A 25,208-nucleotide genomic window follows, 5' to 3' on the forward strand; every position below is an offset into this window, starting at 1 on the left:
GAAGCCAAAAACCACCAACATTTTGAATTTTTCGTTCCAAAGTCTTGATTCCTGACTCTTGGTGGACATTATCTGAGTCTCGGGATATAGCAGGAAATAGTTTAACCAGCGATTTTGCTACCACTTAACATGGGCTGCTAACATCACAAGCTAGCTCTATCTTCATTGCCTTCTCCACTGTAACTCTTCAGCTCTGCCTATTCAACAGTCTGGAGTCTGTAACATCACCCTCACTTCCATGTTCCAAATTCCATTAGGATCCTTTAGGACTCAAGGAACAAAAATACGAGATTCACACTAAAATAATAAGGAAGTATATTTGGTTCATGTACCTGCAATATTCAAGACTCTCTGTATCTTTAGGACACAGCTCCAGTGTTGTGTGATTCCCTGAGCTCTCCTTTTTCCCATGCATTGGCTATTTCATGTTAACAAAATGGCCACAAAGATTCCAGGCATCTCATTCACATACTACCACATCCAGATTAAAAGAAAGGGCCTTTGTCCCAGAATCTAAGCAGGTTTGGTCACATGCCCACCACTGAACCAATCATTGTGGCTTTGACTGACTTATTTAGGTACTATATGCTCCATTCCTAAAGCCAAGAACCACGCAGGTCTGGAAGTCAGGCATTCCTAAAAAGAGGCAGCTCTGAAGTGTCAGCTGAAACATCATGAGATGTTACATTTAGAATGGAGACTTGATTTCTCATAAAGGGTTACAGCCTGCAGGGTGGTCATTTTGACAGGCTGGGAAACGTAGCCTCTGGTAGAAGCCAGAAGGCAGGTGCGTTGAGGGAGGGGAGGATGGAACAGGGATTTATGCTGAACAGGTTGGCCAAGTATACATATTTAGCAGGTTATAAGAGTAGCTATAAATATTCATGAAGAGTATCCTAACGCATGTGCACTGAATAAACATGCATGTTGCCTGTACACTTTGGTGTGGAGACTTAACATATAAATGCATTGCAATTAGGCCTTGTATGTCAAAAGGTGAAGCAGAGACACAGAGGCACTCAAGTGCACAGCCTCTGTAAACCAGCCAGAAGCAGTCCACGGTTGGTGGTCTTTCATCAAGAGAAAGTTACCAAAATCAACCTCTTGTCTCATCACAACTGTAGTGATGGCTTGTGGAACAGAGGGGTGAAATCAGGCTGCATCTGGCAATTGGTGAGCTGTAATTGTTTCAATATTTCCTATCTGGAGGCCAGTGCTTGTTTAGCTGCTAGAGAAAAAGAAAAATCTTGTGGCAGGTGGAACACAGTTTATTCTTTAAGTACAGGGGGTACGTGACTTAACTCTTGCTTGGCGTGGCCTTAGGTCTTGTTTACAATTTAGTATCTTATTGCCATAAAGAGTCAATTTTGTCAGTCTTATGATCTCCATTTTAACATTAACACTGGTCAGTTGTTGTGTCTAAGTTGTAAAACAGAGTACAATGAGGTGTGTACAAGCTCCCATTCTGTCATGGCTAGGAACTCAGTTTTTAAGGTTTCTCTGGGGTCCCCTGGCCAAGAGAGGTGTTTTCAGTCAGTTTGGGGGGCTTCGAATTTTAGGATTTTATTTTTAGTTCTCATGAGGATATACAACATTTTGAAGGAACCTCTACCTGATGCACAAGAATCTGGGCCATTAACTGGGCTCCTACCAAGTCCTGCCCTGTGCCCCAAGAGATTCAGGGAGGCCATAAAGGAATCAAGCAACCACTAAAAGGTTAGGCAATATTACCATCACTGGTGACTATAAATCAAAGGCCCCTTTCATTTTCTTAGCATCATGTAATTACACCGATTCTGGTGTAAACCAAAAAGAGGAAGACAATCCCATAATGCCTGAGATGGAATTTCCTATAGCTTGGTGGTATGTGGGCTGGGAGTTACAATTAAGCTGACAAAGAAAATGTAGCAATGTTTTCTCACAGCACTGATTCCATGAACAGAGATTCATGCCACCGTGTAGTCTGCAACAAAAGTAAGTCAACTGATGAACAGCTTACTAAAAATTTAGGGAAGGGATATCCTAAAATCATTTCTCATGAGCAAGGAATGATAGCTGGAAATTAACATGACAATTTTTGTTACTACTAATTTAAGATGAATAAAATGTCATTTGCTAATGTTTGTTCCTATTATTTTAGTTCAGCAAATGTAAAAATTATTAATAACGGCTTTCCTAAAGGGAGACTCTTTCTCTTTAACTTTACTTTCCCATATAAGCTTAAAGTTTTTCAACCAGGAATACAAATATCCCTAAGGGTTTTAGGAACTGAATCCTGAGGTTAGGACAAACTGTAAAATTGCAGCATTTTTAGTTTGTTTGATTAATTAACTTATTATTTATTTATCCAACAAACAATTGTGATTACCAGTGAGAATACCCTTAAAATTGTCTTTTCTGGGCATCAGAACAAGAATTGTTTCTATATTTTCAATCGAGGTTTCCAAGTTAAATTTTTTGTTAGTGTCAACAGTCTTGGAGGCAATACCAGAAATTTTAGAGTAATTCTGAAAATAATTCTTTTAAAAGGATGTTTACAAGCTCAAGCAAATATCTAAGAGCTTTCAATGAAATGCTGAGAACTGAAGTTAATATTTTTAACAGTATTGGCAAATCAAGTCATTGCAGAGTAAGGTTTCTTGCTTGTGTTAGATTTGAAGTTCAATCAACACATATTTCCTAGATAAAGAAATTTATATTTTTATTCTAGAGCTCACACTGAATGATCATATGGAGACCTCTCTAGCTCATCCCTTTATGGCTATGTACATGGATTGCTTTTTGAACATCGATTTGTAACATTATTTGAGGAGTCACAACCTATTTTTTAAATAAAAATGCACTGGTGCTTCATAAAGAGCTTCAGAAAATTACAGTCAAAAGAAAAGTAAATTACAGGCCATTATATTTCTAAGATATGCAAATGCTAGTAAATTAGAACATGATTGTATTACTGTTCTTTGCAGGGAACAGATTTAAACAATTCAAATACAAGATGTAATTTTTAAGTGCTGAGATCTAACAATAAATTAGAAATTAAAATTATACATATGTTGAGTTACATCTTGAATTTCATAGATAATAATTTCATAATAGTAGACAAAAATGCAAACTGCATATAGCTTAAATGTTCTATTTCTATTTATATGAAAGTTGGCCACTCTTTTCTTACATGGGTAAGATAACTATACAAAGACATATTTTTAATGCTATATCCACATTCCTGCAAGAATTAGACAACTTAGCCTATGTTCTCTTACATATGGGCGGAACAATTTTCACCAACTTTTAAAAGTTTGGAAAGACATACGGAATTTAAGCCAAATGAAATGACCTGATGATTGCCGAGCTTTCCAGAGAGAAGAGAAATGAATAGTGCAAATGAGATTTCAGCATGTTCCCCATTCATTTCCAGTTCCTGGGAGGTACTTCTTGTTTCTTGGTTGACAAAATATTATCCTGGGTTCCTCTGCTCTCCTGGAGTGGCGGCTGTGGTGAACTATTAATAAGAGGTCCCGTACAGAATACGATCGTCACCTAGTGGCCACATACAAAACTCCTGCATGGCTTTTCCTGGCCAGCTACGAGTGATGCAGTAAGAACAGCATCTTTGGAAGAGAAAGGAGGTATCTTAACCCCCACATCACTTCCCCCTCACCCCAGATTCGATCCATTTTCCCATTGCAGGCTTATGCCTCAGCCTCCCAAGTAGCTGGGATTACAGGCACATGCCACCAGGCCAGGCCCGGCTAATTTTTGAATTTTTAGTAGAGATGGGGTTTCATCATATTGGTCAGCCTGGTCTCCAACTCCTGACCTAAGGTGATCTGCCCACCTCAGCCTCCCGAAGTGCTGGGATTACAGGCATGAGCCACCGCGCCCGGTTCAATATTTTATTTTTTAATGTGAGGGCACCACATGTTATCAAGACATTTGCTATCTGATCATTTTGGGGGGAGTGGAAAGAACAGGCAAGAAAAGGAAAGCAAAGAGAAAAGGAGAAGGGTAGAAAAATCCTTAAAAATATTTTGGTGAGGAAAATGTTTACTGAGTGTCTACTTACAACTAGGCAATTTCCACAATGAGGATTCAAAAGAATGTGTTGTATCAAGACTCTCTTGGCCAGGCATGGTGGCTTACGCCTGTAATCTCAGTACTGTGGGAGGCCTAGGTAGGATGATCAGTTGAGGTCAGCAGTTCGATCGAGACCAGCCTGTGCAATATGGTGAAACCCCGTCTCTACTAAAAATACAAAAATTAGCTGGGCGTGGTGGTGGGTGCCTGTAATCCCAGCTACTTGGGAGGCTGAGGCAGGAGAATCGCTTGAACCTGGGAGGTGGAGGTTGCAGTGAGTGGAGATGGCACCACTACACTCCAGCCTGGATGACAGAGCGAGACTCTGACTCAAAAAAAAGAACTCTCAAAATATTCTAAGATTCTAAGTCCAAAAAGAAAGATATAATAGAACTATTTATTTGTCTATGCGTTAAACTTCTGGTAATGTCAGCTATGTTATACTCAGTTATAAATTAAAAAGAGATCAAAATAAAACTCAGAGCCTATTTCCTTTTCCTCTATATAGAAATCTTTCAAGCTCAGTGACTAGGCTTTTGAACTAATGTAAACTTCATGAGGCTTCATGAGACCATTTCTTTCACAGCCCCAGTACTTAACTCAAAACCTAGTGTATGGAATGGATTCAATAAATATTTGTTAATGAAGCCAAGTGATTAGACAAACAAAATGTAGTACAACCATGCAACAGAATACTATCAGGCCATAAAAAGAAATGAAGTGCTGATACATTCTACACATGGATAAAACTTTAAACCATTATACTAAGTGAAATACGTCACAATAGGCCACATATTGTATAATTCTGTTTATATGAAATGTTCAGAATATGAAAATCCTTAGAGACAGAAAGTAAATTAGTAACTGGCATGGACGGGAGAACAGGGAGCGACTTCTAAGAGTATAAGATTTGTTTGGTGGGTGATGAAAATTTTTTGAGTGTGGTGATGGTTGCACAGCTCTGTGAATATACAAAAAATCACTGAATTGTACACATTACAAAGTTGAATTTTAACTTACGTAAATTTTGTGTCAATAAAGCAGTTATTTTATACAAGATAAAAAATAAATATTTGTTAATGAATGAGGAGATTAGAAGCAGTATTCAGTAGCTGGGGTTGTTGGAGACCGGTACACAAAATTAGGAGAACTGATGGCTGATACCCTGGAGTCCAAAGAAAGAGTGAGAAAAATCATAAAACCCAGACACAAAGGAAGAAACAGTCCTACATACTTTACTGACTCTAAGGGATTATAGCACAGATACAAAAACAATTGGCATTAACAATAAAGACCCTGAGTCATTAAGAAAATATTGATCTTTGTTTAATATACATCATTTAATAAAACTCAGGGAGGGAACTGTACAATGCAGTTTTAAGATATTTTTATTGGACTGGATTAAAATATCACCCTGAGAACACTTAGTCCCCTCACATGCTAGATTTCCTTTTCAAAATGTAATCTTGATGATATAATAATGCATAACTTAAACCTCCCTTCCCTTCAAAACATCCTTGGTTCTACTCAAGGACCTCTAATTCCACAGTATCTTTTGTAGACACAGAAAGTATGCGTTTTCTTTGTCTTTGTGATGTATTACACCTCCCAGTGCAGAATTTTAATATATTCCACATATCATATCTTCCTGTTTCGGTTACAAAACAGTACAGAATTGGATCAGCAACACAATTTAAACTTGTTAATGCAACCGTGATTCTATACATTGTGTAAGTTCGCTTCCCAGACTTGCTGTGGTCTTCGAAGTTCACAGCATGCTCTAAAATGCAGCGAATCAGCAACATCACATGAAAGGGAGTAAAGCATAAGACAAAAGTAACTGTGATGCTGACAAGTAGTTTTATGATTCTCTTCTTTTCCTTGTTTTCCGTGGCTTTATTGTGCCGCACAGCTTGGTAGACTTTCCGGTTGCAGATCAGGATGGTGACCAGAGGTATTGCATAGCCTGTACACGTCCTGAACAAGTTGAGGTTGATTTGCCATTTCTCTAAAGGGTATTTGTCATAGCATAAAGTAAAATTAGACTTCTTGGCATCGCAATATTCAACAACTGTTTCATCTTCCCACAACATGACAGCATTGAAGATGGTTTCCAATATCCAGATGGACAGGCTGACCATGAGTGCAAATCTTCTTGTCCTTAGGAAAAAAAACTTCAAAGGGTAGACAACAGCCAAATACCGATCAACAGCAATGCAGGTGAGGAATGCTGTGCTGCTGTAAAAATTCATGTACATGAGAAAAGCACTCCCTTTGCACAAGGCAGGAGAGAAAGTCCAGTTGTCTTTATTCCAAGTATAATCAATCCATAAAGGGAGAGTTAATGCATAGAGTAAATCTGATAGTGACAAACTGAAGAGGTAAATTCCTAGTTCACTTTCCTTCTTTGCTTGCAGGAAAGACACACACAGAGATCCAATATTGGCTGGAATGCTGACTATAATCACAAAGATGTAAACAATGGGAAACAAATAGTGATCCAGGTCATGCTGTTCTTCAATACATGTGCTGTTCATTTTTTTCTTTTTAAGGTAGCAATTATATTAGTTCTTAGAAAGTAAACAGAAAAGTCTTGTCTCGTTGTAGTTTGTTTTGAACATCGAATTCTCTTTTACTGAGAATTCTTTTTCAATTTTTTGTTGGTGTCTAAAGTTCTAATTAATTCATCAATGCTTTTAAAGGGTGGATGTAGATCAATTTTTACAGATATCAGCAGTTGGAAGTAAAAATCCAGGCTCCTGGCAATTGGCTAAAGGGGTCAACTGAATTTAATAAACAGAAGTCCATGTGTTCATTATCACAGAACGCTGACAAACAGCCCACAAGAATCAACTGAGGCATTTGTAAGTGTACATAGAGAGTTGTCCGCAATTTGTTTTTCTTCATAAATCTCAGTAGAATGGTGCAAACATGAATATACAAGGCTTTGTTTTCATGGAGATTGGTATTTCCTTTTAAAATTCCTTTCCTTCTGTAATGAAAGATGAATTAAAATTGTTTAGATGTTTAAGATGCATGACTTCATTACAATCATGATTTTGAAATAATCCCTTTTTGTTTAATTTACTGAAGATATTGAAAATGCATTAAGTTCTAGATCCCTGAGGAATCGCCACACTTCCCATTACTGGGTATATACCCAAAGGACTACAAATCATGCTGCTATAAAGACACATGCACACGTTATGTTTATTGCAGCACTATTCACAATAGCAAAGACTTGGAACCAACCCAAATGTCCAATAACAATAGACTGGATTAAGAAAATGTGGCACATATACACCATGGAATACTATGCAGCCATAAAAAATGATGAGTTCATGTCCTTTGTAGGGACATGGATGAAACTGGAAATTTTCATTCTCAGTAAACTATCGCAAGGACAAAAAAACCAAACACCGCATGTTCTCACTCATAGGTGGGAATTGAACAATGAGAACACATGGACACAGGAAGGAGAACATCACACTCTGGGGACTGTTGTGGGGTGGGGGGATGGGGGAGGGACAGCATTAGGAGATATACCTAATGCTAAATGATGAGTTAATGGGTGCAGCACACCAACATGGCACATGTATACATATGTAACAAACCTGCACATTGTGCACATGCACCCTAAAACTTAAAGTATAATAATAATAAAATAAAATAAAATAAAATAAAATAAGAAAAGGCATTAAGTTACAGTGAAGGTGTTTAAAATGGGAAAATTATCTTACTGACTTCAGTAAATAAAATCAAGTCAAGATATTTTACTTATATCAGGTAAGAATTACCTGAGGCATGTTAGATTACAGCGAATTATATTTCTCAATGGACATAACCCAAGAACACAAAACTCAAGTTAAAAAGTCATTTTAGCAGCTAAAGATAAAAAATTCTGTTATTTGTCTGTGATTGGTAAATACTTTTGCATGTGTGATCAACTGTATGGTTATATGATTTCAAATTTCTAATTTCATATGCAATATAGGTGTATGGCACTTTCAAAAATCACCTTATAATCCAAAGAAATACTATAATAGAAATACAATAAAGTTTTAGAATTTTAAAATGTAGCAGTTTGTTAAGCCTTGGCATACAATTAGACAATCCTACTTCTGTTTATCTTTTTATTTCCTTTGTAGACTAACTCACTGTATTTTTCTTATACTTTTATAAATGAGAGGACAGAATGTTCTCATTCTGGGTGAAATCTTGGAATCATTAATTTCCACCTTTATATCTGATAGTTTAAGAGGTTAGTGTCTTTTTAAAGCTATGATGTCATAGATTCACATAAGAGTAAAGGTTCCATCCTTCTCTCCATACTGGAGTAGAGAAATACTTCGTCTATATCCGTTTGCTGCTGAGGCCTACTGGTGGCTGAGATTATTTACGTGGTAAATACCTTCACAGAAAGCTTTCTAGAAACACCATTCAGGGCACCAGAATCACTCCCTCCCAACTGTTGATGAATCCTGAGCACAAAAAGACCTGCCATCACCAGTCACAAGAATTCTACTAGCAGAGTAAACCATATGGGAGAATATATCATATTTCACTCTTAAACAGGTAACTAAAACTCCTGAAACCTTTTAGCTTTATCAACCTAAAAAAACAGGAATAAAATATGAGAAACAGCCTTTTAAATAAATAGGGAAGCTTCCAAAGGAGGGAAAATTTTGTGTTGGAAGAAAGGAGGTGGGAGCTGCTATCAGGGAGGTGAGTGAGCCCTGGAGCTCTGGATGGTCTGAAGACATATGTAGATCTGGAGGAACTCACTAGGGATCAGAGAAACTAGAGACAAAACTTGGGCCTATGCAGGTAAGAAGGGGTCCTTGACCATCCCAAACACATGGGATCCAGGAACCTCTGCTGTCAGGGAAAGGGTGAACTAGAAAATAAACTAAATAAAATAAATTCCACAGACACTTGCAGACAGTAGAGAAAAGATGGCAATTTCCCTACCTCTGCTTGGTTTCTGTGAGGAGTTACAATAAAAAATTCTACCCTAAGTAGTTGTGGCCTGTGGGGTCCTCACTTGGAAACTAGGTCTGGGTCTACATTATTAGTTTGATCCTGCAAACTTCAGGCCAACCTACATGCTCACCTTCATTAGTTATCAGAGGAATTCAAACTAAAATTAAAATGATATACCACTACACACCCAACAGAATAAATAAAATGAAAATAAGACAAAATACCAAGTGTTAGGAAGGAAATAGAACACCTTGACTCATATGCTGTTGATTAAAAAACCATTAGGCACTTATGCATGCCATATGATCCAGCAATTCCACCTCTAGGTATTTGTTCAACATAAATACATACGTATGTTAACCAAAAGACAGGTGCTAGAATTAGGCTATTCACAGTAACACTACTTGTAATATCCCCTAACTGGAATGCCCACTAGCAGTATAATAGATGAGTAAATTGGGATATAGTAACACCATTGAAATCTACACCTCAATGAAGATGAATAAATTATTGCTATAATCACATTATTATAATTAATAATATTATTATTTATTATATAATGATTATTATATTTATTATATAATTATAATTATTATTATTAATAACATGCATTATTGCTTCAATCACATGGTTTGGAGATCACTAATGCTGAGCGATTAAAAAAAGACACAAAAGAGTATGTATTATCTGATACAAACCAGGCAAAGTTAATCTATGCTGTTAGGAGTCTGGGTAGTGGCTACCTCTGGGGAAAGGCTGGGTACTGCTGGAAGAGGGCATGAGGAGGACTTCTGAGATTTGGTAATGTTCTGTTTCTTGATAGGGGTGGCTGGTTCCATGAGCATTCTCAGTTTGTAGAAATGCATCAAGCTGTACACTTAGGATATGTGCATGTTGCTGCATGTGTATTGTATTGCAATGAAAACATTAAAGAGTGGAATAGAAAGGCTGTGTGAGATGGCATGTAGAGCATCTTGACAAACAAACATCTGTTTTACCTGCAGATGGAACGCATATGCCTTCCTAAGAAATTTGATTTTATTTCTATCCTCATATATAAAATGTAATTGAGAAAAACAAAATAATAAATAAATAATTTACCTAATTATGAAAATACCTTCACCAAAAATAAAGGTTAACTATATATGAAAAAATAAATTCTAGGCTCCTGGAAGAAGTAGACACAGATTCCCCCTTGAACAAGTCCTCTTTAACTCGGGCCTCAAAGAATCCTACAGATAGAGTTCTAACAAATATGACCTTCACACACACACACACACACACACACACACACACGTACACACACAGAGAGAAATAAGCAACTATGTGTGAGATTGAGCAGAAACAACAAAGTAAACCAGATCCACTAAACTTTAGAGATAAAATTAATATATATATAACACAAAATAAGTATGTTTAATATGTTTAAAGAAACAAAAGGAGGGATTTAAACACATGAGTAAGAAGAAAGAGATTAAAAAATGCCAAGCCATATTTGTAGAAAGATTGAAAAAGACTTTCTAAAAATATAAAATATAATAATTTAAACTTAAAAATAAACACAGGGACTAACCAACCGATTAGATCCAGCTGAAGAGAAAATTAGTACATTGCAAGATAGAGATAAAGAAATAACACAGAATTATCAGCATATTAAAGACATGGGAAAATATAAAAGAGATATGGAGAAAAGGCAAAAAGGGTAGCATATACATAATTGGAATTCCATAAAGATTGAAAAGAGAGAATGTTGAAACGGCAATATTCACAAAGATAATGAGCTTTCTAGAACTGATGAAGGAATCCTGAGGATGGATGAAGAATCCTCACGTATCTTCAATCCTCATGGAATCGGCAGATTTATGAAGCTTAGAAAATCCCAAATAGGATTAAAAACACAAAAATGGAAACCTATACTTAGACACATCGCAATAAAATTGCAGTTCACCAAAGATTAAGGAAAAAACAGCCAGAGAGGAAACATGGACTACCTATGAAGAATGGAATTTAGACGGACAAAAGACTTCTTAACAGCGATAACAGACAGCAGAAGATTAAAAGTTCCAAATTGCTAAGAAAATAAATGTCATCCTATAGTTACAAGCTCAACAGAACTAAATTTCAAGGACCAGAGCAAGAATTATGACATTTTCAGATAAACTACCACTGAGAACATTTACATCCAAAATCCCCACTAAAGAAACTTCTAAAGGATATAATTGAAGTAGGAAAAGGACACTACAGTAATGTCTGAGATGCAGGAAGGATTGAATCCCCGCGGTTGGGACTCTGATGCACACACAACATGTCCAACACCAGGCTCATGTGTCTTGGGGAGAACACCTGAACCATGAAAACATTCTCCCTTAAGACCAGGACCTAGAAAGTTGGGTAATGGGCAGCGTGTACCTCTTCCTCCTTTGTCCGTGTTACTCAATACATAGGCATCATTTTCTTTAAAAATGGTATGATAGATTAAATGAAAAAAATGATTTTTAGAAAGGTTTATAAAGTTTTCAATGGAATACATTTCTCTAGCTGTAAACGCATTTCCTGCCTCGACTTAACCACAAGACAGGATGGGTTGATGAAGCAGACAGAGGCACTCTTCTCTGTAGTGACGCAGAGGCAGTGCAGGCTTGTGGTTATGAGTGTGGGCTCTGGAGACAATTCGAATGCCTCTCAATAGCACTCTGGGCCCATTTGTGTTTCTTCACCTAAGTTCCAGTTTTCACATGTGTAAGTTAGTACCCAGTTTCTAACATTGTTGTAAGGGTTAAATGAAATGACATATGAAGCAAAGTTCCTAGCACATGGGAGGCATTCACTGTACGTTAGCTAGTAATATTGTTCTAATGACACTGGTAGTCTGCACCAATCTGTGTGCTGTCCCCTACATTTCCTGAAAAGAAATCATCTTTAGCCATCTAGCCAGAGCATAGCAGAAAAGCTGGAGGTGCTCAGAGTGTAATTTGTATGGTAACACTTCACGTATAATACTAGGCTCTGCAGATAATAGTTGTTCATTTAATTTGAGTAGATCTGAGACTTTAGTGGAATACTGTATATAATTCCTATTACAGTATTCATATATCTTTTCAGATATTATTTTGGCTCCTTTAATCAAATTTTGAGAAAAATATTTTTAGAACCAGCACTGAGAAATTTTGATGAGTTTTTAATTTTTAAATTTTTACCAGATGTCAAAAAAGACAATGTACAGTATATTAAAGTACATCTATTCTTGAACAGCTCTAAAAATAGTACAAATCATTGATGACGATGACCAAAAGTACAATATTTTCCTACAGTGTTACAGAAAATGCTTGCTTTCATTTATCAGTTTAATAGTTACTTATTAAGACTCTACTATATATTTCAGGCACTGTGGTAGTGACTTATTAACTAATAATTATTACTTGACATTTATTAATACTGGAAATATTCCTTCCTAATATCACTTTTTTTCTGATGGATATAAAAAGTATTTACTGGACCATTGTACAGATGAGGGATTGGTGCCAGATAGCTCTAAAGCCAGGGGCTGGTAGGTTTCTTCCTAAATACTGAATGAAGTTTGCCAAAGCACTGTTTCCTGAAAAGAAAATAAAGTATGAACAACCCCCTTTTCCTATATCTATAGTTTTACCTAATTAGTTCTAAATTTAAAGTTTGGCCCTTTACCACTGCTCAAAGTAGAGGAAACCATGTGTCTTCCTCATTTCTTTCTCTCTTATAATGGTTTGCATTACTACATTTATACAGCCTAAACCAGGTAGAATGTTGCGAACATCGCTGACAATTATGCTAAAGCATGTTACCTACTTCAAAATCTTATTTTATTTTTTAATCTTATACTTACCCATGTTTCTTCTGGTGATGTGTTCGTTGACCGAGGAGCTTGATAAATCTGTGCCTGCATCAAGTCAAGAAGAGAAACCAACACTGCTGAGGGGACAGGAAATTGCACTCATATTTTAGCACAAACCAATGAGGAAGCAGCATCTCAATGAGAAGGACGTGCGTTATCCAAGTTTGAACAAAAAAAGTCTCTTAAATACTTTTAAAGATGTTTTTATTTATTGTTTACTGTACTGTAATTTTTATAACTCACTCGTCTCATTGCATCTTAATTACAAGTGTGTACTGATATTATATTATATGCCCTTTACTTAATGGAATATATGTTAAATATTTTATTTATTTATTTATTCATTCATTCATTCAATCATTCATTCACTCATCATGCCAGCAGTGTGCGGGGAGATGTATTCGAACTGGCTATCAACCAAAAGGAGCTTTTTTTTACCTAGTAAAGGAGAAAGGCATGTTTAATAATGATTGTAATGCAACGGCAAAATGAAGAAGTACTTCAAGAGGGGTACAGATAAAATACAATGAACCATTTGGATGTGTGAGATAGGGGAGGATATTGTAGATAGATTCAGGGTGATAAAGTTCCTGGGACAAAAACAGAAAAGGGAGAATTGAGGCTGAGGGGTTTAATGATGGATATTGTGCTGTTTAAGGCAGGGGTTAAGGTAGCCAACTTCATACAGTCTTTTTTTTTTTTTTTGAGAGGCTAATGGGATTGGATATATAGTATTTGATTGTAGAACTATTTTCTCCTTTGATTCTCTCCTCTTGGAAACAGAGATGGCTAAAACCAGTTGAATTAACTAGCTGAGACAAATAATTTTATGAAACTTGAAAATTTTATTTGAGAAAGACTTACATCGTTATTATAAAAACTCTTGTACTTTAGCAAGTTAAAATTAATGCCAAATCTATAAGTGGTTTAATATGAAGTGAAATTAGCTCCTATAACTTTCTTACTATTGATATATAAAAAGGTCAGAAACATCACTTTTGAATCTTGCCCTTATAAACTTTTATTAGAAATGAAGGGAAAATATTATTTAAAAGAACAGAATTGATTTGGGATGAAAACATTTGACTTAATTTTAAAAATGTAATCAGGACATTTTGAATCTGTGTTTGTTAAAGGACATTAAGGGTTGTTGTTGGTGTTTTTTGTTGTTGTTTTTTTCTCCCTGCCCAGAGATAGAAAAGATTAGCCTGTATATAAGCAAGGCTTTTCATATTGAAGTTGATCACGGTATATCAGGAATGTAAAGATTTTCAATACTTCCGTTGTAGGTCTTTCTTTGAGAATAATAAAACTAATACCTTACATTTATAAAGTACAGGAAAGTTTATAAAGTAATTTAGCATATAGTAAATTATAAATCAGAATATATTGTTACTGAAATAAAAAAATTAAGTATAAAGTAAAAAATTAATAATAAATGTCTTGAAGTTTTACAAAAATGAAAAGTAATGATTTCAGTTTACTCGTGACTCTAATTCAAAATTCTCATTTTTGCTTGGTTTCGTACATCTGCTTATCTGTGGTTTCTATACACGATATATCTTATTTAAGTTCACGGTACAAGTGCATTGTTATGTAGGTATTTCATTACTCTCATGATCTCTTACTTTGTCTGAATAGACTATACTTCTGCTTTTAGGGAAAGGGTATTTTCATGTCCATATCAAATATTCATGTATTTTGCTTTTCAAAAAAAAAAAGGTTATAGTTAAGAAACATAAGAAACACAAACTTTCACTTCTGATTAAACAGGAGAAAAAGCTGGAGCTGACCTATGCTAAAACCTTGCCAACTCTACACAATAAGAAATTTACCAGCTTTTAAGAAATTTGCCTCTTAATATGGAAAATATGGCAATACTGTATTTTCAACTATAGGGCTATCTTTTATAATGAACGGTTAGAAATTTTAAATCATTGAGTCACTGTGACATTTTAACAACATAACGATGAGATGAAGACAATTAGTAGTTATTCAGAACACTGCCTTAAGGGGGTTGGCATTTCTGACCAGTCAATTATTTGGTCTTCTGTGGTCACAATCTGGGGACCCAACACTGGCCAGTTGGGCTACTCATGGGGTAATGGGGAGGAGATTGTGGATCTACCTGGTTCCAACTTCTCCACTGGGCAGACAGCGCAAGAGTGTGTTCTACTGATGAAGGGATCCTTTGTGAGGCCACACTATCTGCTAGGTGTAATTTCACTAGGTAAAGCAGCAACTAAATATGGCAGGGTAAGATTTTGAAATAATGCTGTATTTTCCCAGCCACATTTCTTTTCACTCTAGCCCTACTCTTACACAATCAGTGAACCATTTTGCATTTATTGCCTTGAGGAAATTTCTGGCACAAGCAGGGGAAAAAAAAGAAGACAATGTGAGTTTTGAGTTTCAAAAGATTCAAGGCCATGGAAAAGACTGAGGCACAGACACTATGCTTGGGAGAATATGTGTTCAAATAAAGTAAAGCTTCCCAGCCCCCAAAACTGAAAAAGATTGTCCTGCTTGGTGGGGGTTGGGTTTACCGTTGTGAGACAGGAAGTATGTTCAAGAGTTAGATGTGGTCAGTGCTTGAGAAAGGGGCCCTGCATCCTGATTGCTGTACTCACTTCCAAGCAAGCCCTGAGGTAGGGGTGGGTGACAAACACCCTAGATTAGTTGTGTGATCTGGGGAGGAGAGTGAACCTGTGCCTCATTTCCAAGGAGAGACTCAGGAGTATGTACCGGAGAGACCTCACTGTCATAGTTGGTTATGGTTTGTCTTTACAAAGCTGGTGTTGATTTGATTCCCGGTGTGGCAGTAGTGGGAGGTGGGGCCCAGTGGGAGATGTTTGGGCAATGGGGGTAGATCCCTCCTTAATGGCTTGGTGCTGTTCTGAGGTAGTGAGTTCTCTCTCTGGATTAGTTCTCCCAGGAATGGATTAGTTCTCCAGACAGTGGGCTGTTATAAGAGCCTGGATACCTCTCTAGCCCTCTTTGCATGTGTCCACTTTCCTTTGGACTTTCTTTGCCGTGCTGTGATGCAGCATGAAATCCCTTGCCAGAAGCCAGGACCACATCCTTGAATTTCTTGGCCTACAGAATCATAAGCTAAATAAACCTCTTTTCTTTATAAATTATTCAGTCTCAGGTATTGTTTTATAGCAACACAAAACAAACTAAGACACTCATCAAGTCCCTCTGTGCCCATATAGCACAGGTGGAGTAGAATGAGGGGCACAAAGAAGTGATGGGAAGCCTCAGCCCATCTCACAGCACTTTCAGTGGCCCAGTGTGGCACTTTGTAGTCACCAATGAGGGACAACTCAGGTTAATACTACCTGGGCTAACTACCAAAGACCAGAAGGGAAAGGGGGTGTCTCAGGAGATGCCAGCATTGATAGAGAGCAGTTCTGAGAACCCAGGGTCAAGCTACCTTCCAGCCCTGGCAACATGAAAAGTCCCTAAATCTTAGCGGGTGTTATGAATTGAATTGTGTCCTTTCCCAAAATTCATATGCTGAAGCCCTAATCCTCAATACTTCAGAACGTGGCTGCATTTGGATATAGAGCCTTTAAAGAGGTAATTAAATTAAAATAAAGCCCCAAAGATAGGCCCTAATCCAATCTGACTGCTGTCCTTATAGGAAGAAGAAATTTGATAGCCTAGAAGAAATGGAGAAGTTCCTAGGCACATACAACTAACCAAGACTGAAACATGAAAAAAACAGAAAGTCTGAACAGAGCAATAAAAAGTAAGGAAATCTGATCAGTAATAAAAATTTTACCACTGAAGAAAAGCCCGGGACCTGAAGTCTTCACTGCTGAATTCTACCAAACATTTAAAGAAGTCATACCAATCCTTCTCAAACTCTTCTGAAAAATTTGGAGAAGTGGGAATACTTCCCAATTTATTTTATGAGGCCAGCATTACCTAGATACCAAAGCCAGACAAGAACACTACAAGATAAAAGGTTACACACGAATGTTCTGATGAACGTAAGATACAAAAATCCTCAACAAAATACTAGCAAACTGAATATAATAGCACATTAACAGCATCTTTCACCATACATCACTTTAACAGAATGAAGGACAAAAACCATTTGATCATCTCAATACATGCATAAAAAGCATTTGACAAAATTTAACAGCCTTTCACAAGAACTCTCAACAAATTAGGTGTAGAAGGAATGTACCTCAACATAATAAAGGCCATATATGACAAACTCACAGCTCACATCATATTAAATGGTGAAAAGTTGAAAGCTTTCCCTTTAAGATCAGAACAAGACAGAATGTCCACTCTTGCCACTTGTATTTAACATAGTACTGGAAGTCCTAGCCAGAGCAATTAGGCAAGAGAAAGAAATAAAAGAGATCCAAATTAAAAAGGAAGAAGTTAAATTGTTTGCAAATGACATAATTTTATATATAAGAAATCATAAAGGCTCTACCAAAAAATCATTAGAATAAACAAATTCAGTAAAGTCATAGGATACAAAATCAACACACATATGAATAGCATTTCTATACACTAACAATGAACTATCCCTAAAAGTAAATCAAAGAAACAATGCCATTTATAAGAGCTACAAAAATATGTAGAAATAAATTTAACCAAGGACATGAAAGACCTGTATGCTGAAAACTATAAAACACTGATGAAAGAAATTGAAGAAGGCACAAATAAATGGAAATATGTCCCATGCTCATGGATTAGAATTACTATTGTCAAAATGTCCAAAATGACAATGTCCATATTATCAAAATGTCCTACAGATGCAATGCAATTCCTATCAAAATTCCAATGCTATTTTTCACAGAAACAGATAATGCAACCATAAAATTCATATGGAATAAAAAATAACTCCGAATTGCCAAAGCAATCTTGGGCAAAAAGAACAAAGCTGGAGGCATCACACTACTTGACTCCAAAATCTACTACAAAGTTACAGTAATCAAAAGAGTACTGGCATTAAAACAGAAACATAGATCAATGGAGCAGAATAAAAAGCTCAGAAATAAATACACACATTAACAGTTAATTGATTATTTTTGATAAAGGTGCCAAGAACACATGGGGAAAGGCAGTCTCTTCCTTAAATGGTGTTGGGACAACTGGATATTCACATCCAGGGGAATGAAATAAGACCTTTATCTCACACCATATGCAAAAATTAACTCAAAATGGGTTAAGACTTCAATGTAAGACCTGAAACTGTAAAACTGGTAGAAGAAATCACAGAAGAAAACTCCATGATATTGGTCTGGGCAATGATGTTTTGGATATGGCCCCCAAAGCACAGGCAACAAAAGTGAAAATAGACAAATGGAATTACATTAAACTAAAAAGCTTCTGCATACCCAAAGAAACAGTCAACAGGGTGAAGAGACAACCTACACAATGAGAGAAAATATTTGCAAGCCACACATCTCAGGGGTTAGTATCTAAAATAAATAAGGAACTCAGCTCAATAGCAAGAAAATAAGTAACCTGATTAAAAATGGGCAAAGGAGCTGAATAGACATTTCTCAGAAGAATACGTACAAAAGGCCAACAGGTATATTAAAAAATGCTCAAAATCACTAATCATAAGGGAAATGCAAATTGAAAACATAATGAGATATCACCTCACACTTGTTAGAATGGCTGTGATCAAAAAGAGGAAGATGTTGTTGTCAAGGATGTAGACGAACGGGAACCCATGCACACTGGTGGTGAGAATGTAAATTAGTTTAGCCATTGTGGAAAACTGGCAGTTCCTCAAAAAATTAAAAATGGAACTACCATGTGATTCAGCAATCTCACTACTGGGTATATTTCTGTTGAAGAGCATTGTAATAGATGTTTCAAAAATATTTTGAGTGGTGAGAACCTCTCGTACTGACATTTTCTTCATGTCTGGGACCTGGGGCTAGGTGGACTCTAAAATTTTTTTCCTGGCAGGAGTGCAATAGAGTGGGTATTTGCAATACAAGGAAGAGTAGAAATATCACAGGTAAAGCATAGGAGGACAGTACAATTTCCTGGAATTCCTTTATTTGAGCAAATCTATGCTGTAACAATTACCAGCAAAAGGACTACAGGTGGTGAAGGCAGTTTTTACAGTGGAGAAATGCAGACATGGAGCCGGATAATTCTTTGCAATTATCACATCAGCTTTGGATTATAACCTGGGGTGTCTATCAGGGTTCCTTGCTGCAGGTAACAGAAACCATCTGTGGGTTACCTGAGCAGAAAATGAATGACTTAGAAAGAAAGAAATGAGGATATGGAACAAATTGATGCAGAAACTTCAGAATAAGACTTGTAAAATGGGCTAGAGTCAAAGGACCAAAAAGACAGCCAGGTCACTCTGTCTGAGCATTCAGGTGAGAATGGCACTGCTTGATCCCACTGCTTTAGGTATCTGAGGCCACCTCTGATGGAGCCTCTATGCAGCTGCCTCCTCTGGACTCTGATATGGCTCTTGTGCGATTTCTCAACTGTGCATACATCTAGTTACTCTTCCAAGGTCAAATTTGCAGGTTCAAGAAACTGATTGAGAAAGCCTGGTCATTGTCAGAGCCTGTACTGATAGGGACAGTTAGAGAGAGGATCTGGTTCTTTTACTTCTGAAGGAGGCAGAATTCTCCTTCACACCAAGACTCTCACTATGAGGAATCAGCCACACACGACACGGATTTGGATGACTGTGGACGAAACCCAGCAAAAAGAAAAATTGAGACCAATACAAAGACAGGAATAATCTGTTTTTGCAGAATTAATTGTGGGTAAAGCAGTAAACTCAAAAGTTGTATGATAGTTACATAGGTATGTCATTTATGTTATTATTTATATAATAAGCACTCATATAACACATAGGATGTGTGGGCCACTCTTCTAAGTGCTGTAAAAATATTAGCTTGTCCAACGTTCACATTAATGTATTGCCATCATTATCTCTATTTTATGGATGGGTAAACTGAAGCCCAAAGAAGTCACATAACTTAACCAAAATTACACTGCTACTAAGCAATAGGAGAAAGATTTGAAGCCAGGCAACCTGGGGCTCCAGAGCCAATATTCTAAATACTATACTACACTGCTCTTTGCTATAGAAGTTTTTATTTGTAGTTATACTTAAGAAAATGTTCAGTAAGCAATTTATAATTTATTTCATTAGGTGGATTCTATCCTCTGACTTATTTTCATTTTGTTTATATAAAATATTGAATGAATAGAGTCTTATAACATATTTTAAAGAGAAGTCACTGAATAGGGCAGTGTAACTAACAGTTGCCATCAAGAAACATGTCCAGAGTTGAAAGACCAGACAAATGGCAGATGTTGGATATATACTGAAAGGAATGTAAGTCATTCTCCCATAAAGACACATGCAAGTGGATGGTCATTTCAGCACTATTTGCAATAGCAAAGACATGGAATCAACCTAAATCTCCATCAGTGGTCTATCAATGGATAAAGAAAGTGTGTCACATATACAACATGGAATACCATGCAGCTATAAAAAAGAATGAGAGGCTGGGTGCTGTGGCTCATGCCTGTAATCCCAGCACTTTGGAAAGCCGAGGCGGGCAGATCACGAGGTCAGGAGTTCGAGACCAGCCTGACCAACATGGTGAAACCCCATCTCTATTAAAAATACAAAAATTAGCCAGGTGTGGTGGCACACACCTGTAATCCCAGCTACTCAGGAGGCTGAGTCAGGAGAATCGCTTGAACCTGGGAGGCAGAGAGTGCAGTGAGCCGAGATCCCACCACTGCACTCTAGCTTGGATGACAGAGCAAGACTCTGTCTCAAAAAAAAAAAAAGAAAAAAAAGAATGAGATCATGTTCTTTGTAGCAACATGAATGGAGCTGGAGGGCATTACCCTAAGAAGACTAACACAGGAATAGAAAACCAAATACTGCATATTCTCACTTATAAGTCAGAGCTAAACATCGAGTACATATGGACACAAACAACAACAAAACAACAGGCACTGGGGCCAACTTAAGGGTGGAGGGTGGAGGGTGGGGGGCGGCGGAGGATCAAAAAACTACCTATCGAGTACTGTGCTTATTACCTGGGTAATGAAATAATCTGTGTATCAACCCTAGGACATACAATTTACCTTTGTAACAAACCTGCACATGCACCCTGAACCTAAAATAAAAGTTAAAAAATATAGCAGATGTTACAGGACAGTTCAAGAAAACACTCTACACTCTTATGTCCCAGGGGATTCCTACTTTAACCAAATGTTTCCAACTCCTTTTGTAAATAATTCTTTCTTCGTATCCCCTTATGTGACCATTCAGTGATTTGTCTTTTAGTTCAATTCAACTAATATTTATTGAGTACTTAGCACAGTTTGGGCACTGTGCTTAAGACGTACAAAGAAGAAATAAGCTTGGCTTCTGCCCTGGAATTTCTGACAGCTTAATAGCAAAAACATGGAATCAACCTAAATGTCCATCAATGGTAGACTGAAGGGGAGGTAGACTGATTTATAAAAGTAAAGCCTTTTCCTGAAGTGAGACAACAGACTGCTATCATACTGTTTTATGATAGTCTTGGGGAAATAAAAAAGAAAAAAATCCAGACTGCTATTAGAGTTTATCAATACATTTTCATTAAAAGGCAAGATCTCTGATCCTTCTCAAAAGACTATTTGATTTTGATCACATTATTTTATTTAGAAAAAGGAGAGATTTGGGGTGGCTCAAGTATAGTTGTGATACTTAGAAACTCCCGTTATTTAAGAGAAAAATCATCGTGTTTCCTTTGGCAGCACATTTACAAACACTGGAATGTTACAGAGATCAGTGTGGCCCCTGAGCAAGGATGACATGTAAATTCTTGAAGTGTTTCAGACTAAAAAGACAGAGAGAGAAACACTGTCATTACTTTTTAAACTCATTCAAAATCTGAAAACTGGGACCTTCCTTTCTTACCGTCTTATCTCACTGACCCTGATCCACAGACGCAAGGGAAGCTAAGCATATGATCACTTGTGGGGTAACTGTCATTTTTCTTTATCTCACATCTTGAGCACATTTGAGTGCTGTGCCCAGCACTCCAAGGATCTCTGTCGGCATGTATTGATTGGCCTTTTATTAGAAACTTTCTTACCTCATGTCTGCTCTCATGAATATAGATCAGAAATTAGAAACAAAAAATATTTATCTGGTAAGCAATTTCTTTGGTAACTGAACTAATAGGAACTACTGGGACTTCCTGGAAGGGAGGCTACCTTTTCTATTAGAGTTTATGTTTCCTCTTTTGTAGATTTCACACATTGCTCAAATATTTGTGGCATGCATTCCAACTACAAGGTGCAATTGAGGGAGGAGAAAAGGGAAAACTTAGTTGGGCAGACAGCTAAAGTTGGTCTTTGGTAAAATTCTTTTAAACAGAAAGACATCCTGAAAAATCGAGCTACAGGCACACATAGAATGGCCTGGGGAAAACTCAGGCAACAGCTGCACTGATAAGAAAGGAAGGCCCAACATAGAAGCCTTTTGTTCTTTGTGTGATTAGCAGGTTCCCAGGAAAAAGTTTCTTCCCCTTTTCAGGCACATACATGGTGGGCTCTGTGGGAACTTGCATGGGGGTGGAGAGGGTGCTTACCTAGAACTCACAGTTACACAAACAAGAGAAGCTGAACTTTATCCTTACCCAGGACATACCCACAGCTGCATAAATAAGGGGAGTTGCACAGATAGCTTTACAAGTAAGTTACACAAACAGCTACAGAGATGAGAGGAGTTTCTTATAAAAGCTTTTGGATTCAACTGTAAAAGTGGCAAAGTGGCAAAGAAAGGAAGCTTTCTTCTTTCATATAATAAACTTTCTCTTCAACCTCACTCTGGTGTCCACACTGCTTAATTCTCTTGGTTGTGAGACAACAAGCTTGGATAACACCTCAGACAACGAGACCACTGACCCGTTTCATAATGATGTACTACAGGATGGCGTATGCTGGGTATTCATACATCATCATGCAACTTCCTAGTTTTACGTGTAAGGTAGTTTCTTCCGTTATCACCTTGGTATTTCCCATCTAGTCACAGTATTAAGTGGGTCTTATGTGCTTGTTAACAGCTGGTAAGAGAGGCTTAACATTCACTTGATGGAATGGTTACTATGGCTTGTATCCACAGGAGCTCCAGCTCATGCTGAAAATACTGTGTTAGAACAAATGGATCAAAGTGAATTCTGTAACTGTAAATCGACGTAACTGAAAATTACTGACTTGCATCTTAAACTGGTTGCAGTGGCAAGGCAGAGAGTTCAGATTCGTGTTGTACTGGGAAAAGAAGAAACCAAAGAAAATAAGTGGTTCATACACATTTAACTGATCCAAGCCAGAAGACTACTGAGGGTGAAAGGAGCATTATCAATAATTATGTTCAGACAAAAGTTGTGACTGTCCTTAGTAAACCAGGATAGACATAGAGTAATTTAAAAAGAAAGAAAGAACAAACATAGCTAATGCACATTAAGAACCTAGGGATATCGGAGGACCTGATGTGCATATTTATTGGATTGCCCAGAGCTTTGACCTTCAAGTATAATTGAGTTCTTGAAACTTAGATTTAGGTTTGTGGTTAAGGAGCAAAATAATCAGATTCCAAATAGGGTTCTGCAGACAAATCCCACAGGTCCTAAAGTCTCTGGGTCTTTTCCTTGCCACTGTGGTATCTCAGGGGCTTGTGTAGGCATTGATAACCCGTTCCATACTTCTGCTAAGAGAAATTTGGGGATCAGAAAATCTTTCTCTGCAGCTCTTCAGAGTCTCTTTAATTTACTTCAACAACAAGGAAATCAGAAATCTCAGGACAGTGCTGGATGTGGCAGAAATTCCAGGGCAATTCACAACTTTCCTACCAATTTATTTACCTGTCTAGAATCACTTCAACTGACAGTGGAAGACAGTTTACAAAATTGTAGGGGAGGCAAAATTTCACCTTCGTCCCTGTAGGGTCCCAGCATGGCCCTAGTATTAAATTGATTTAAGATATTAATAGACTGACAGGAGAGAACCACACAAATTTGTTTATTTTACATGGCACGGGGGCCCTCATTAAAAAAAAAAGGACCTAAAGCAGCAGTTACGAGCCAATTGCTTACAGAGCGAAATGGACAAAAAATAGTAAGTTGTGAAACATGATAAGGGGAAGGGGCTTGGGGTGGAGAAGCGACTAGAAAGATAGGGATTAACAAATTTTGTTTGGACAGATTTCCCTCGACTTCGACTTTCTGTCCTTGAAGATAAGAATGTTATTTTATAGGGAAGACATCTTTCACATGGGAATTTCATCTCCTCCTTATAAGACACATAATATCCATGAGAGTGATCTTGCACCTGCTGTTTTTAAGTGCCTTTAATTTAAAATAGTCAGTATGCCACAGCAGCATATTTTGAGGTGGTATATTATTAACTCCTTCAAGACTAAAAGCCTTGAATATGCCGGGTAGTTACCAGACTGGAGAACCTTCTCAGCTATTTGCCACTTGTGGAATGCATTCAATGTACTGAGTGTTTATTAACTTTTCTCTCAGTCCCTCACTCTGCTGCTCTTCTAGCCTCATCTCACATAAGGGAAAACTCAGGCTCCAAAAGCAAACTGATTCCACCAAGATGACAATGGAATTGGGACCTGGGGTCCAAGCCTGGTCCTCGCACGAAGTAGATACTCCCTGAGATGCTGCGGAAGAGCCATGGGTAGGGCCACTCATGGCCCTCTTCCTTTGGCGGACCTTGGACATCCACCTTCCCTGCGTTAAAGTGCTCCACCAGGTGACGCCGGAAGAGAAGCCAGAAGTAAGTACAAGTGAAATCCCGTGGCTGACCACAGACAGGCGAGCGATAAAAAAAAAGCTCGCTGCTTCTTTCCTCAACACTCCGCCAGCTGCGTCAGTGGCCCTTGACCCGCACTCAAAATGGCGGCGGCGGCGTCAGCGTCAGCGTCAGCGGCCTCCTGCTCGTATCTACCGTGGCGGCGACGGGACCCGCCTCCCTGGGCGCCGGAGTCATGTGACCCACACAATGGCTGAGTGGCTACTCTCGACTTCCTGGCAACGCCGAGTGAAAGCTATGACGGCCGCTGCGGGTTCGGCGGGCCGCGCCGTGGTGCCTTTGCTGCTGTGTGCGCTGCTGGCGCCCGGCGGCGCGTACGTGCTGGACGACTCCGACGGGCTGGGCCGGGAGTTCGACGGCATCGGCGGGGTCAGCGGCGGCGGGGTGAGCGGCGAGCTGCGGAGATACGCGGGGGGCGGCAAGAGCC

General features: G+C 37.9%; 2 protein-coding genes and 1 non-coding gene across 16 annotated transcripts in view; 2 read left to right on the plus strand and 1 right to left on the minus strand.

The window, feature by feature from the left end:
- GALC (galactosylceramidase) overlaps positions 1-25,208 on the plus strand; it is a 103,346-nt gene that overhangs the window by 18,310 nt on the left and 59,828 nt on the right. For 5 of the 12 annotated variants that reach the window (XR_009210181.1, XM_058429248.1, XM_032179393.2 and 2 more), the window contains exon 1: positions 24,971-25,165. Coding sequence is in view for 7 of the 12 variants with exons in the window: in XM_058429248.1 (XP_058285231.1) it covers positions 24,971-25,165 (195 nt within the window). In the remaining 5 variants the exon portion in view is untranslated. Of the gene's footprint in view, positions 1-6,172; positions 6,295-8,414; positions 8,650-24,460; positions 24,746-24,952; positions 25,166-25,208 lie in introns of those variants that run through there. The other 7 variants (XM_058429254.1, XM_058429256.1, XM_058429255.1 and 4 more) reach the window with 4 other exon arrangements.
- GPR65 (G protein-coupled receptor 65) lies at positions 2,681-13,007 on the minus strand. Of its 3 annotated transcripts, none has more exons than XM_032180461.2 (2): positions 12,920-13,007; positions 2,681-7,066 (listed from the first exon to the last, which is right to left on the minus strand). In XM_032180461.2, the coding sequence occupies exon 2, from the start codon at positions 6,609-6,611 to the stop codon at positions 5,598-5,600; it is 1,014 nt and encodes a 337-aa protein (XP_032036352.1). In that variant the 5' UTR covers positions 6,612-7,066; positions 12,920-13,007; the 3' UTR covers positions 2,681-5,597. The 3 variants fall into 3 exon arrangements, with proteins under 3 accessions (XP_032036352.1, XP_058285243.1, XP_058285242.1); XM_058429260.1 differs by having other exon boundaries at positions 5,304-7,063; positions 12,920-12,995; XM_058429259.1 differs by lacking the exon at positions 12,920-13,007 and adding an exon at positions 8,233-8,322 and having other exon boundaries at positions 5,304-7,063.
- Positions 21,694-21,797, plus strand: LOC116456391 (U6 spliceosomal RNA). The gene has a single exon (XR_004244628.1). It is a non-coding gene; the product is annotated as a U6 spliceosomal RNA (small nuclear RNA).

Source organism: Hylobates moloch, unplaced genomic scaffold (genome assembly GCF_009828535.3).
Source record: "Hylobates moloch isolate HMO894 unplaced genomic scaffold, HMol_V3 SCAFFOLD_16, whole genome shotgun sequence".
Lineage (NCBI taxonomy): Eukaryota > Metazoa > Chordata > Mammalia > Primates > Hylobatidae > Hylobates > Hylobates moloch.